The sequence below is a fragment of the Condylura cristata genome, unplaced genomic scaffold (genome assembly GCF_000260355.1).
Source record: "Condylura cristata isolate star-nosed mole 26May11 unplaced genomic scaffold, ConCri1.0 scaffold00015, whole genome shotgun sequence".
NCBI lineage: Eukaryota > Metazoa > Chordata > Mammalia > Eulipotyphla > Talpidae > Condylura > Condylura cristata.
In genome coordinates this window covers 24,070,488-24,085,179 of record NW_004567116.1, presented here as the reverse complement: position 1 = coordinate 24,085,179, position 14,692 = coordinate 24,070,488, and the positions used below count along the sequence as shown (strand labels likewise).

The window sequence follows — 14,692 nt, the reverse complement described above, 5'->3', positions numbered from 1 at the left end:
TACCTTAATCCACCAGATCTTTCCTCATTTTTTAAAATCTTGAAGCTAAAAAAAAAAAAAAAAGACTTACAAGGCATGATGGCATGTATCCATATATTTATTCATAAAATGCATAATTGGTTTTAAGTATACATAAAGCAATCTGTTAAGTGTTAGTGGAACAAAACCAGGCTTCCAAGCTTACAGACTAGGAATTTAGCTGAATAAGAATTGTGTACAGCTGCAAAACAAACTGTAGGCTGCTATTCATAGGAAAGTGAATGGTTTCCAGGTAGTGACATTCAGAAGGACTCTTTTGGGCTGGTGGATCCTGTACAAAAATAAGCTTTATGAGGTCAGCACAAAAGTGACATTTTCTGCAATTCACAATGCAGCCAAACATGAAAACTTAGTGGGACAACCAAGAAAGCCTAAACTCTGGGGGTTTTGAGAGGAACCTCTCCTTTTGGATATTTATTGTTTTCACTATTTAATTCCACAGTTGGCAGGAGAGACATCATGTGACTCAATCTATGTACAATACTTTATAATCATCCACTGGAACTTCCTTTTTTTTTGCCCCAGTTTTGCTCTTTTAAAGTGTAAAATACTTTTTGAGGATGTGTTCTCTCTCTTCAAGAAGTGCATAGGAGAACCAAGTGTTCCCATGTAAACAAGTGGACCCTGATCACTGCTCTTGTTTTTTATGACAATAATACTGTAATAGCAATGATGCTATAATAGCAAAAGTCCATAGCCAATTTTCTCTATTCCTGGCCTTCAACTCTTGTGCCAGCTTTTCTCTGTCAGTATTTATTGGAAAGTGTGATCATCCACTGTAGGTCACTTCAACACTGGTTAGCTAATTGTATCTTTTTATATTTCCCACAAGAGTACAGAAGATACGAACAAAGAGAGTGGCAGTTTTCAGCACAAATATTAATTCAGGTGTATTTAGTTTGTGTTAGAGAGATCTTGTCCCCACCATCCCAAAACCACTCCCCCATTTTTTCCTTGGGGCAAAAGAACTTCTAGGGACTTATGGATCTTGAATAATGCCAAGGTAATTTAATTTGGTAAAATGGGAAGATCTTTCTTCATAGTAGGACATTATCTTTAAGACTGAGGAAATTTATTTGTTTGTTTTTAAGACATTAATTCTCCTCTTACTATTACCACTCCATAAAGCCAAAGTATTATCTTTAGTCATTTGCTATTTTAATTCCTATGTCTGGTCTTCCAAAAAAGTCCATCATGCTCACTAGAAAATTAGTATTACTGAACTGTTGTTAGAGGTAGTTAAATTAGTTAATTTTTAAAATTGTCTTTGTTTATTTTTCCTGAATGCAAATGTGGGAACTGAATTTCCTATATGTGCTTTAAAGTATTACTTTTTAAGATATCCAAATAAGCTGTTTTTTTCCTTTTCTTTCTTTTTTCTATTTCATTCCTCAAGATTCCATAGGAATAGCTACAGAACAAGAAAAAAATGTTGGACTCTTTATGATATAAAGTCTTATGCCTTAACTTAAAGATTTCTGCTTGTGTTTAATACTATGTTGAATAATATTCAGTATTGTCCTCAACAATTCACTTGTCTAGGCACACAGTTGAAAAGAATATGTTGAGTAGTTGTGTGGAAAAAGCACTGTACTAGGTTCTGAAGGGATATTAATAAGTTATTCTGTATCTGACTGAGAGGAAAGAATTTTGATGGCACAATACTGAATCTCTTAGGTGATAAAGTTTGTTATATATGTTCAAGTTCTTTGGGAAATGGGCATCAATGAAGGTGAGGACAAGACAGGTAGAGAATCTTATTGTAGTGGTGTGAACATTGTATCATTTACTTAAGGTTGTTGGAGCTTAATTTTTCCAACTATAAAATAAAAGTGTTAGCCTATTTCTAAAATATTACCCAGTGAGATAGTTATATGAATCTCTGAACTACAAACACTATAAGAAATTTGAGTAGAAAAGAAAGGGCATTTCAAGCGAAAGGAACAACTTAAGTTACTCCAGTTTCCAACATTTATTTTTCTTTTTAATTAACTAGGTTCAAGAGTTTAAAAATAAATTTATTATACAGTTATTATAATTTATTGTGGATTTTTGTAAACAATTTTACATCAGAGAAATGCAAAATCCAAATCTGAAAGCAAAAAAAGAGCATTAGGTGGCCCTCCCTGGTGGCGCAGCGGGTTAAAGCACTGCACTGAGAAGCTAAAGCCACTTCTGCATGAGTTCAATTCCCGCCTACCCCAGAGGTGACCACATGGCGTGGCAGACCTCTCCTGACCCGCCCGCTGCTCCCCTCAGCAGTGTACTTCATCGATCTGTCTGTTCTGCTCCCCACTCTGTCTCTGGTGAATCCTCTCACCCTCCGCATCTCTGGCCTGTACCCCAGTTCTATATGAATAAATAAATAAATCTTTAAAAAAAAAAAAAGAGCATTAGGCTTTCCACTAACCTGTTCACGAATGTATAACACCATTTATAAAAGCACCATTCAGTTATTTAATTCCTTTGCTTTGTTATTGATGTACTTTGTTTTGAAATCTCTGTAGGGTCAATATTGGAAGCCTTCAGAACCTCCTAATCCTATCAATGAAAGATACATACTTCGCCAGAATTGGGCTAGGCTTTCCTATTTTTACAAGGAGCAACCTTTAGATATGATTAGGTAAGTATTATATAGGACCACACCTATCAAATTTTGATGACATGATTTTTATTTATAATGATATCATATTCCACTCTTTTTACTATTTCACCCACTATATTGTACTCCTTACCAATGTTGTAGCTATAGTTTGTAACTATACGATACATGAATGTTCTTAATACCAGAATGTTCTTAAGTACTGTGTAGAGATAGCTCATTGATTCAGAGGTTGGATATTGGTGTTTAAGAAGTCTGGGTTTAAATCCAAGTCCTTCTTAGAAGCTCTACCAACTTGGTCAAGTTGCTTAGTTTCCTAAAGAGGTGTGACTCTATAATTCGGAGACATATATAGTGTTATATATATATATATATTTCTACTGAAAAACATCAGGCTGTCCACAATTTTTTACTATTATGATAAACATTATTAAAGACATCTGGAGTTACAAGACATTGTAGCCTTGGAGAATATTTTTGTAGTATTTTCAAAGATGTGAAGTTGTCAAAATGTAGGTTTATGTATTTACATTGCTCAAACTAGTTGAGATGATTTACTCACCTAGCATTTTTGCATTGTCTACAAGTGTTTCTGCTACAAGGATTCACCAAAGGTTTGTATGTATAACCCTAGATGTACACACATACCATGTTTTGGGTGGGGGCAGGTATATCTGTAATACCACATTTAGCACTAGTTTGTTTCCTTTTACATCATTAGTAGAAGCTTAGATATGCCATCAAATGATAGTGCCTAGCTTAAATGTAGTAACTTTTAAAACTTTTTCATCTTACTATGATGGCTTTCTATTTCTAGTGAGTTTTACTGAGTAGTCATTTTATGCCCTTGATTTGGTCCCTAATTCAGAGTTCTATAAACTTCCATTAAAAGTCAAACTTATAGGAAGATAGAAGTATAGTTAGACAACCACTTTGGCCTACTATAAACAGAGCTCCTTCTTGAATTTTAGAGAGATAAAACCCAAGTCATACAGATGTGAATGCAATTTTGATTTGTTAATAGCTAAACATTGCATTGCAGAATGCTCTGAAGTTTATTTCAAAACTTTAACTCTCATTCTGACCAATTTCACTTAGCAGTATCCCTTCAAGCTCTACCCATGTTGCTGCAAATGGCACGAGTTTATTTTTTGATCAATGAGCAATATTTCATTGTTACTGATATGTGGAATATAAAGTAACCAAACTAAGACTCAGATATGTGAGACAAGCCTGAAAACTAACCATTTCTAGCCAATTATTGAACCAAGAAGGGAGGGGTATGGATGGGAAGAAGAGGGAAGAACAAAGAGGAAAGGAAGCACAATGGTCTCTGATGGTAGAACATGGGTGAGTTGGTGGTGGGTACACAGAGGCGGTAATACCTGTTGGGGCATGCCAATATTACATCAATTAAAAATGGATCAATAAAAAATTTAAAAAAACATTTGTTTCTTTTTATAATTTAAAACTCCATATACCTTATTATTTAAAAATTAAGCACCTTCTGCTCAATTACTTTCCTGCTTATATGTTATTTTGTTAATTTTTACACCACTGCCATAGAAAAGCATCATTGTACTTTTTATGATATGGAAAATAAAGGTTAAAGAGTTTAATAAAACTTTAACAAAATTACATAGCTAGAATGCAGTATAGTTAAAGTTAGTATACAAATTTGTCGGAATATAATACTGAGAATCTCTAAGTTGTATTATTCTACCTATAATTCTAATGTCGGAATATAATACTGAGAATCTCTAAGTTGTATAATTTTACCTATAATTCTAATGGTTACCCTTTTTCATAGGAATTATTATGGAGAAAAAATAGGCATCTATTTTGTCTTCCTTGGATTTTACACAGAAATGCTCTCCGTTGCTGCTGTTGTTGGCTTAGCTTGCTTTATGTATGGTTTATTTTCAATGAATAGTAATTTATGCAGGTAAGAGCCTCTGTGTTGTCCAATAGAGAAAATGTCTTAATCTTATGCTAACTGAAACTGTTGCTACTACTTCCCTGACATATGCTTCAGAATGTCTCAGTATGTGAGCAGATAATTGATACTTCAAAAAAAAAAAAAAAAGACCCAAACTCAGCAGCTACCCCTCACATGGTGCTTTATAAAAATCAGTTTCACTGACTCTGCAGAGTCTTTTACTCAAGCGTGATTTGATAAGGTGCAGAAATTGCTGCTTCATTACCCCTTCTGTTGAGTTATACAAATAGTTATGCCAATAAAAATAGTTTTGTACTTTCGCCCAAGTGCACATCACTTTAAAAATAACACTCTTGGCCCTCCTTGGTGGTGCAACAGATTAAAGCACAGCTCTAAGAAGCTAGAGCCACTTCCGCATGAGTTCAGTTCCCACCTGCCCTGGAGGAGGTGACCACATGGCCTGGCAGACCTCTCCTGACCCACCCGTTGCTCCCCTCAGCAGTGTACTTCCTAGATCTGCCTGTTCTGCTCCCCACTCTGTCTAGTGAAGCCTCTCGCCGCCCCTGAGCCTCTGGCCTGTACCCGTCTGTATGCACAAATAAATAAATAAATAAATATCATTCTTGTGCTCTCACTGGTAGCACAGCAGGTTAAAGTGCAGCATTATGACGCTATCAGCAGCCTCTGCAGCACGAGTTCGATACCCAGCCAAGGAGCTAACTCACATGGCACAGCAGACCTCCCCTGACCAGCCTGCTCCTGATTCGCCTGTTCTGCTCCCCACTATGTCTCTAGTGAATCCTCCCATCCCTACACTGCTGGCCTGTATCCTAGTTTTTGTATGCATAGATAAATAAATCTTTTTTAAAAATTCTTATTCCCTTTAAAAATAATTTCTATTCCCTTTGCAGCACTGAAACCTGTGACCCTGAAATTGGAGGTCAGATTATCATGTGCCCACTTTGTGATCTAGTGTGTGATTATTGGCGATTAAATAGTACATGTTTGGCTTCAAAGGTATGTATGTATACAGATATGCTAAAAACACTTGGAATTTCCCTCCTCTTTGTATTTGAAATGTTGTTATTACTGTTTTTTAAGTTCTTTTTGAAATGTTGTTATTATTGTTGTTACAGTTCTCCCATTTATTTGACAATGAGTCAACAGTGTTCTTTGCAATATTCATGGGAATTTGGGGTAAGTAGTCACATAAAAAAAAAACAAAAAAAAACAAACCTTTTCTCCATGTTATATATTAAATGGCCCATCCATACAACATATTCGGATAACATACATAATATACCAAAAGTGATTTACATCTCCATATCTTTGCTAGCATCGCAACATTAATAGAAATCTGTATCAGTGGTATTTAGTCCTTGGTCTTTGGTCCAGGATAGTCCCTATTAATCATCTGCTCAACAAAGATATAAGTTTTTAAGCTTCTTATATATTTAATTCACATGTCAGTAATTTCTCACATGTATAGAATTCCCCATAATTCAGGAAATATCCCAGTATTTCATCTCATTTGGGAATTAGAAGTGGCATAAATTTTTGCCTGCCATCATGTAGGAGAAAATTTTTTTTTATTACAAATTTTATTTTTACATCATTTTGCACATTTTTTTTCCATCTCGATTGTAATTTATTATTTAAAAATTACTGAAGGAATCAAGGTGAACATACACCATAGAAAATACATTTACAGGGTAGTTTGAAATTAAGAAAGGACCCCCACAGAATGTCTCTGGTATATGGTTGTTCATTATTTTTGTTATTTTCTCACCTGGTCCATTATACTCCTGCTATGAGTGAAACCATCCGGTAATTTTCTTTCTCTTTCTGGCTTATCTCACTAAGCATGATCTTTTCCAGCTCCATCCAAGTTGCTGCAAAAGACATGTGTTTCTCTTTTTTGGTTGCTGAGTAATATTCCATTGTATATATGTACCACATCTTTCTAATCCAGTCATCTACTTTTGGGCATTTGGGCTGCTTCCATGTTTTTCCAATTGTGAATAAAGCAGCAATAAACATGGGGGTACAAGTATCTTTTTCAATCAGTGTTTTTGTGTCTTTTGGGTAGATACCTAGGAGTGGGATTGCTGGGTCGTAGGGAAGCTCCATGTTTAGCAGTTTGAGGAACCTCCAAACAGCTTTCCATAGTGGTTGTACTAGTTTGCATTCCCACCAGCAATGCAGGAGAGTTCCTTTTTCTCCACATCCTCACCAACATTTGTTGTTGCTAGTTGTTTGAAGATGTGCCATTCTAGGAGAACATTTTTGGAAAAGTAACTCACAAAGAGGAGATCTAAAGGCTTTATAAAAATTTCTCAAAATTTGGGAAACTCTAGGAAAGAGCAGACCTTTTCTTTACCAATTGAAAACACTCCTTAACAAACTATGTGTACTTAAAGGCTAGACAAGAAAGCAAGGGCAGTTCCTTATTATCTACCATGAGTGACAGGTGAATGGATAAGGAAACTGGTACACACAGACAAAACATGACTATACTATTCATGCTTAAAAATAATAAAATTGGGCTATAAGTAACAACATGGGTAGATCATGAAGACATTATGTTCTGCAAAATAAGCCTGGTACATACAGAGAAATATTTCATGATTCTATTTATTGGAGGTATATGAAAGTAATCAAATTTACAGAGTCAGCAAGTGCAGTGGAGGATGTTGGAGGTGGGAAGGGGGGTTATTTATCAGTGGACATAAAGTTTCAATAGGAAGATGAATAAACTTAGAGTTCTGTTGTGCAGTATACTTAGTGTAGCAAACAATAATGTAAACTTAAAAGTTGTTAAGAGGGTAACAGGGTAACAGTCATGTTAAAGGTTCTACCACAATAAAATAATTTTTAAAAATGAATAAAATAACACATGAGCAAAGGTTTACATGAGTGAATGAACAAATGAAAAACTAGCAGTCAGGATATATTTGCATTAAAAAGAAAAGCAAGTAGGAGCAGAGAGACCAAGCAAGTTAAAGATATCAGTAAAGCTTTTTAAATGTACAGAGAGGACCCATAGCTCTTATTTAGAAAGTAGGGAATTAGAGAAAACATGGAAAGTTGAATCTTTGACAAAATTATGTTAATATTGTTTGATATTTGTATTGTAATGTTAGATATAAATCCAACAGAAACTCATGTATATGTCCATCAAAAAATGTGTACAAAACTATTCACAGCAACGATATGTGTAGTGATCATCTGGTCATCCATCCACTTGTCTGACTGTCTGTCTATCTGTCTGTCTGTCTATCTATTTATCTACCTATCTACCTATCTATCTAAATCTATCTATCTCTCCTTCCATTGAAAGAAGGAAGATATATATTGTGCTAAGGAATGGTTCTCATGTGTTCCTTAAATTTCTGTAGGTGTGAGATTATGATGTAAATCACTTGAATATTATCAAACAAAAACTAAATATTAGTAAAAATTTAACTATTTTAAATGTTTTGAATGGAGAGTAACATATCTAGAATAATAATGTTCTTACATGGACTCCTGTTTAAGAAATCATCTTGAAGGTTTGTATATTCATCCTTTCAACATCATTCTATAGTATTATGTTGAAATTAATTTTTTTTTTTTTAATTTTAACATCCAACACAATAGCTTTGGTACAACCATCATGCAACCAAATAGTTTTTAAAGTAGAGAAAAACCAAGACAATCTTATCACTTTATTTCTCCATATCTGAGTTTTCATACATTTCTTTCCTATAGTCACATTGTTTTTGGAGTTTTGGAAACAGCGGCAAGCCAAACTAGAATATGAGTGGGATCTGGTGGACTTTGAAGAGGAACAGCAGCAGCTTCAGCTAAGACCTGAATTTGAGGCTATGTGTAAACACAGGAAAATGAATGCAGTGACTAAGGTACATCAGGGAACTGAAGCTGGCAGTGGATTGTCTTTCAAAAAATGACGTATATCCTAATTTGCTTTTAAAATATTCTACAAGTTATAAATAGGCTCATATAGGCTCTTCACTTGCTTCTAATATATATTTGAAACACATACAAAAGTAGATAGAAAAATAAAAAGAATCCAGCATGAACCTAGCACCCAACTTCAAGTAATATTATTTTATAGATAATCGTGTTTCATTTATGTACCTACTCTCCCTGTCACTAGATTATTTTGAAACAAATCCAAGGCATTTTATCATGAAGTAAATGGGTTTAGTACTGAGTGAAATAAGAGCAAAATGTGAAATAATGTGCATGGTGTGGACTTTGTATGTACATAACTATGTATAGAAATGATACAGTGTTATATACAAAATTTCTGTAAGTATAGTTTGTTTAGTTCCTTTTAATTGATTGTAGTCAGAAGATCATCACTCTGGTGTCTACAGTGAGGAAGTCTAGGTTTTGGAAACTTTCACTGATAAGTGAGTTATATGTAGTTCATTGAGTAATTTGACTTCTTGGTAATTGGAATTTTTTTATGTGAAAATGAAGGATTTTTAGATTAGACTCACATATAATTCTATAATCTGTAATCACTGTTGTCTCATGCTAATAAAGGGAGAACAGATTATGTTTGCAACATAATCTTTTATGTAGAATTCCATACTCTGTTCAGGACACTAGTTCACGGTGTAACAGTCAATTTTTTTTTCATAGTTTAGGTATTCACTAAATATTTATTAAATTGCAATGAAACATTATTTAAAAATTACTGAAGGAATCAAGGTGAACATACACCATAGAAAATACATTTACAGGGTAGTTTGAAATTAAGAAAGTTTCTTAAAACTCATAGTGGGCATCCCTGGTGGTGCAGGGGTTAAAGTCTCAGCACTGTCGAGCTGTTGGCAGCCACTGCAGCCTGAGTTGGATCTCAGCCAGGGAGCTGAGCCAAAAGGCACAGGGGACCTCTCCTGTCTCTCCTGCTGCTCCCTTCAGTAATGTATTTTAGTACATCTGCCTGTTCTATCCCCCACTGTGTCTCTGGTGAATCCTCTCACCCCCTGCATGTGTGGCCTATACCCAGTTCTTATATGCATAAATAAATAAAAATAAATCTTTAAGAAAATAATAAAAGTGGAATTATCATAGTAATGACACATGCATTGGTTCATATTTTATGGAATTTAAAAAAAAAACACACATCACAGCAGTCCTACTGACCTTCCAAAAATTATTGACATAAAATAAGATGTACTGGTTTACATCTGAAACCAATTGAAAAACTGTGTTTTGATTCACTGTCATACACTTAGTTTGAATGGTTCTGAAATTGAGACCTTTTTGACTTGCAATGCTTCTTCAGTGGTTAAATACAACAGACCTCTCATATTTGAGCCTGTATTAAGGACAAATTCAGGAATACACCCCCAAATTGAATATACTTGTGCACATATGCATATAGTCATATATGTACATATACATACATGCACACATATCCTGGTATGTGAAAAACCTTCTGAACAGTTTGTTCTGCTGATGGAGTTCTGTTTGTATTTAGTCTTCCCTGAAAATCCTTAATATGTAAAATTTTTAGTTTTAGGTACCATTGCATGATTTAGATTTCTGCTGATAGTTATTTTGTACTGTATGGCAGTGTCTCTTGATATTACAGTTAATATAGTTAATATCTTCCACTAATAGCTTAACAATCATTGAGTTAGAAAAATATGAGGCCTTAAGCTGTGTAAAAAAAAAACACAATTCTGTAACTATAATGAAGCCATCTTGTTTAATCATGCAGAGCTACAGAGCAATGGAATTCAACTCAATTCAATACATTTCAATTAGAATTAAATGGTAACATCATAAAATAATGTTCACCTAAACAGCTGCACTGAGGTATGAATTTGTCTCCTGTCTACCACACTCTGAATACCACTGAACTGCAACACCCAGGAAAGAGCTTGTGTCGATTCGATCTTAAATCATGTCTAAAATATCTCCTTTAAGGTCCCTGAAGGTTTTTTTACTTAAATGGAAGGAAACATTGGTAGAACATATCTTTTTCATGAGCTTCAGGATCCTTTTGGTGGGGGGCTCCTACTTGATTTTTTTAAAGGGTAGTGCTGAGACTTAATCCCTAGGCCACTAGGGAAATTTCAACTTTAACTTGACTTTTTTAACATTTGACTTATTGCCTAGAGTCCTAACTTTGAGTATAGATTTTTAATTTTGCTGCGGATTCTTCAAAATTGCAGGAGATGGAACCTTACATGCCTCTCTGTAGTCGCATCCAGTGGTACTTTTTATCAGGAGCCACAGTGACCTTGTGGGTGAGCATTCTTTAAAAGCTGGTATACTCTTATGACAAGCAATCATACTATGGTTCTCTCAACAGTTTCATCTGCAATGACTCTTGATTCCTCCTCCTGCCTTCTCTAATTTTTATCTTTATTTGAATGCCTATGTAAAATAAACTATAATCTATATGGATATACCATAATCGAACTGTTGGAAAAGAATTAGGGGACTGAGAAATGCTTTCTCTTAGAGCCTGTCCCTCCCAACTTTGTTAATTAGAAATTATTTTGAAACCAAAACAATGTAATAGGCAATTCGATTGGATACTACTTAGCTCATTTTAGAAAAATCACTCATTTATCTTTATCTCTTAAATGATATAACAATCCCTGAAGAGATATGCTAGAACAAGAGGAGGCTAATAATCAGTTTGAGGCAACCCTTGATAAATATTCTAGAGTTGTTTCCCCAGAAAGATAATTTGTTTTTAATTGCTTGTACTCTTTAAGTTATATTCAGCTCTTCAACTTTTAGAACTAAATTCTCTAAATGTTGCTATAAAGTCACCCCTAGAGGCTTATATTTTTACACCATGGGAAGTGTATGCAACTTATATAGAATCCACATAATATTTAAACTACCAGAAGCTATTGAGCCCCTAATGGTCATATTCTGGGGGGAAATGAAACAGAATCTCTAAATGTATTTTTCTTGAGAGAGCAAATGACCCTCATTCACTCTCAAGAAGTTGGCACATCTTGTCAACTTGTCAAAGAAGCACATATATTTAGGCTTTGTGAGCCACAAAGAGTCTCTGGCTGGTGGCTGTCTCTATTTTTCTTTAAAATAAAGATAATATAACCTTTAGAAATATGAAAGCATCCTTGACTCGACTATATAAGAATATGTATAAAAATTGATGAATTGGTGATGAAATTATATGCTGACTATACCAGAGAAAAGAAAGTAAACATTGTAAAAAGAAGACCATATATAAATAAATAGATTATTTAACAAAGAACCGACCATTAGCTGGATTTGATTTTCTTACTAATTTTCCAACCCTGGATAGAAGATAGAGAAAGAGGATAGTTAATGAATGCTTTTATATTTTAGATTCAACCAACTATTGAGATTTATCATCTCTAATCCATTTTCTTACCAATGTTCATTCTCTGGTGAGAACTGCTAAACTGAGATGAACAGAATAGTATGTTTCAGATATGTATGCATCACGGAGACACAAAGACCAGTGACCGTTTTTCTTTTCCCGTGCCCAGATGGCCCTTGTCATCGCGTGTATGGTAGCCGTGATTGTATACCGTCTGTCACTCTTTGCTACTTTCGCCAGCTTCATGGAAAGTGATGCGTCCTTACAGCAAGTCAGAAGTTTCCTCACTCCCCAGTTAACCACATCACTCACTGGATCTTGCTTGAACTTTATTGTCATTTTGATTCTGAATTTCTTTTATGAGAAGATATCTGCCTGGATTACAAAAATGGGTAAGCTGACCTAACATTAGTATGACTAATGAAGCAGAGTTGTGGTATAACCATGTGGGATCATTTCCCAAGGCGTAATTTTTCAAAGGCACATTTAAGACAGCTTTTGCTCTTGACCCATAGCCTTGTACTTCAGATTCTTAATATTTAGACTATTTATAATAGAAGCAGGAAGAGAAACTTTAAAAAAATGAGTTAGCACTACCTAGGTTTTTCCGGGTGTTCGGCTCTTCATTTTCTCTTGATGGTACTGACTGAATCCTGAATAAAATCCTCTAAGACACAGATAATTTTTATTTCACACATATGGTTTCTAGAAATGATTTGACTGTTGAACAACATTGTGGAAAAACGAATAACCAGGCCCTCCTGAATGAATCTACAATCTAGGGACATTTTTTTCTTAAGGTGCTGTACCCTAGCACTTTGATTATTTTCTCTTGGGACTCTGAAAATTTATTAGAATATCAAAATTTCTCAATTTAAGAGAAAAGGTGAAGTGGGGGTGGGGGTGGAGGCTGGGAGGTCACAGATAAAGTGAGAGATTGAGAGTAGAGCAGAACATAGTGGCTGCTGGTCTTGCCCAAGCAAGTGGGAGGGTAAATCAGAAACTCATGTCAAGGCCTCAGCTTCTTTTCTCAGTGCTGTCCTGGGAACTTAGGATGACCCTCCTCTAGATGTACACTGATGTTCTTTGCAACGTCAACCAGAGAAGGGCACATAATTCACTAGGCATGGAATAACAATCTGGAAGCAACTTCATTAAATCCTAGTCTCAAATTTTGAGTTCTCTCTCAATTTCATTTACTTTCTGCTAGCAACAGGAGAAAAAAAAAAATCATAGCAAAGATTACCTAAAATAAAAGCATTTGAAAAAATGATAGCTTTCTTCCAGGGATCACTTGTATTCACACTGGAGATTATGTAGGACAAATTAAATTTCACTGAGTTTTCTGTGTCTCTAGAGTAATATGTTGCCATTTCAGTATTGCTAAAAATGTCCTGGATTTGGCTGGATCAGTTTATGCTCTCTGGAGAGCATCAGCTCAGCAAAGTATGCAGCCACCCTCTGACTGTGTGATACTCTGTCAAGAGAACCTGTCAAGAGAACCTGATATTTTCTTATCTTTGGAATTCATTAAATGATAAATCCTGATCGGGTGTTTTAAGTAAAGAGAGGGAAAATGTGTCCTATTGCTGTTACCAGCCATAGAAGTTGCCTTCAAAATGCTACAGCGACCTAATCTGTAACAGGAAAGCACAGTTTAGTTTGGAAGTCACCTCTTGCCCTTGGTGTGAGTTTGCTTTGTTCAAATCTGAATGAAAACAGACAAGAGAGAAGTCCAGCAAGTTTCATGTAGTATATTCAATGAACATTAGACTCATCAATTTTACATGGTTTTGAATTCCACATTCTGACTTTGTAAACTCAAGCAAGTGCTTCAACCCTCAGAATATAATAATGAGCATTTCCAAGGCGTCTTCATTATTATTAACAGGTATTCTAATACAAAGTCTAATACATATCCACAATACTTAATAGTGGACTATTCTGACTACAGTGAGGAAATTTCAACAGGCATTTTGAATAATATGAATAGATATCTACGTGTATCAAGGGAGCATAAAATGTAACATGCAAAAGGAAGGTACGTTATTAAATTTTGTTGTTGTTGTTTTTACTTACCAGAACTTCCTCGAACTTACCAGGAGTATGAAAGCAGTCTCACCTTGAAAATGTTCCTGTTTCAGTTTGTCAATTTTTACTCATCCTGCTTCTACGTAGCTTTCTTTAAAGGAAAGTTTGTTGGTTATCCTGGAAAATATATGTATTTGTTTAATATATGGAGAAATGAAGAGGTAAGAATTCTCTTGAGAGGGGAGATCTGTGGCTTCAATAACTTATTGCTAACAATGCCCAGAACTAACTCAGACTTTAGCAAGTTCAAGTCTAAGATAGTGATTGTCCATACCGAATATGGGTCTCATAATCCTAACTGATGGACTTGCCATATCATTTTGGGCAAGAAATCATACTGTGCTTATTGTTTGGTTCATGTGAACTAGGGAGTGAGATAAGTAAGTTCCATATCTCTAAAGACTTCTTGCAAAGGATGGATGATTACTTTCTGGAGATATAAAAGAAAGAGTTCATGAGGGGTTATAAATTAGACCACATCAGTGTTTTCCAAAACCTGACTATGCACCAGATCACATGGAGAAAATATGGACTTCCAGTATTAACCCAAACATTTTGTTTGTTTATCATGATGATTCTGAATTCTTTATCTGATAAGTTGAACAGTTCTTCTGTTTCTTTGGTGGTTTTTGTTGCCTGATCTTTTTGTGTTGAATTTTCCCCCTGTGGA

The 14,692-nt window shown here is 35.0% G+C and overlaps 1 protein-coding gene across 1 annotated transcript in view; it reads left to right on the top strand.

Moving 5' to 3' along the window:
- Positions 1-14,692, top strand: part of ANO5 (anoctamin 5) — a 52,564-nt gene that overhangs the window by 25,471 nt on the left and 12,401 nt on the right. The window contains exons 9-16 of the mRNA XM_012725618.1: positions 2,547-2,662; positions 4,452-4,586; positions 5,492-5,597; positions 5,717-5,777; positions 8,331-8,482; positions 10,778-10,852; positions 12,101-12,323; positions 14,014-14,305. Of these exons, the coding sequence (XP_012581072.1) occupies positions 2,547-2,662; positions 4,452-4,586; positions 5,492-5,597; positions 5,717-5,777; positions 8,331-8,482; positions 10,778-10,852; positions 12,101-12,323; positions 14,014-14,305 (1,160 nt within the window). The remainder of the gene's footprint in view (positions 1-2,546; positions 2,663-4,451; positions 4,587-5,491; positions 5,598-5,716; positions 5,778-8,330; positions 8,483-10,777; positions 10,853-12,100; positions 12,324-14,013; positions 14,306-14,692) is intronic.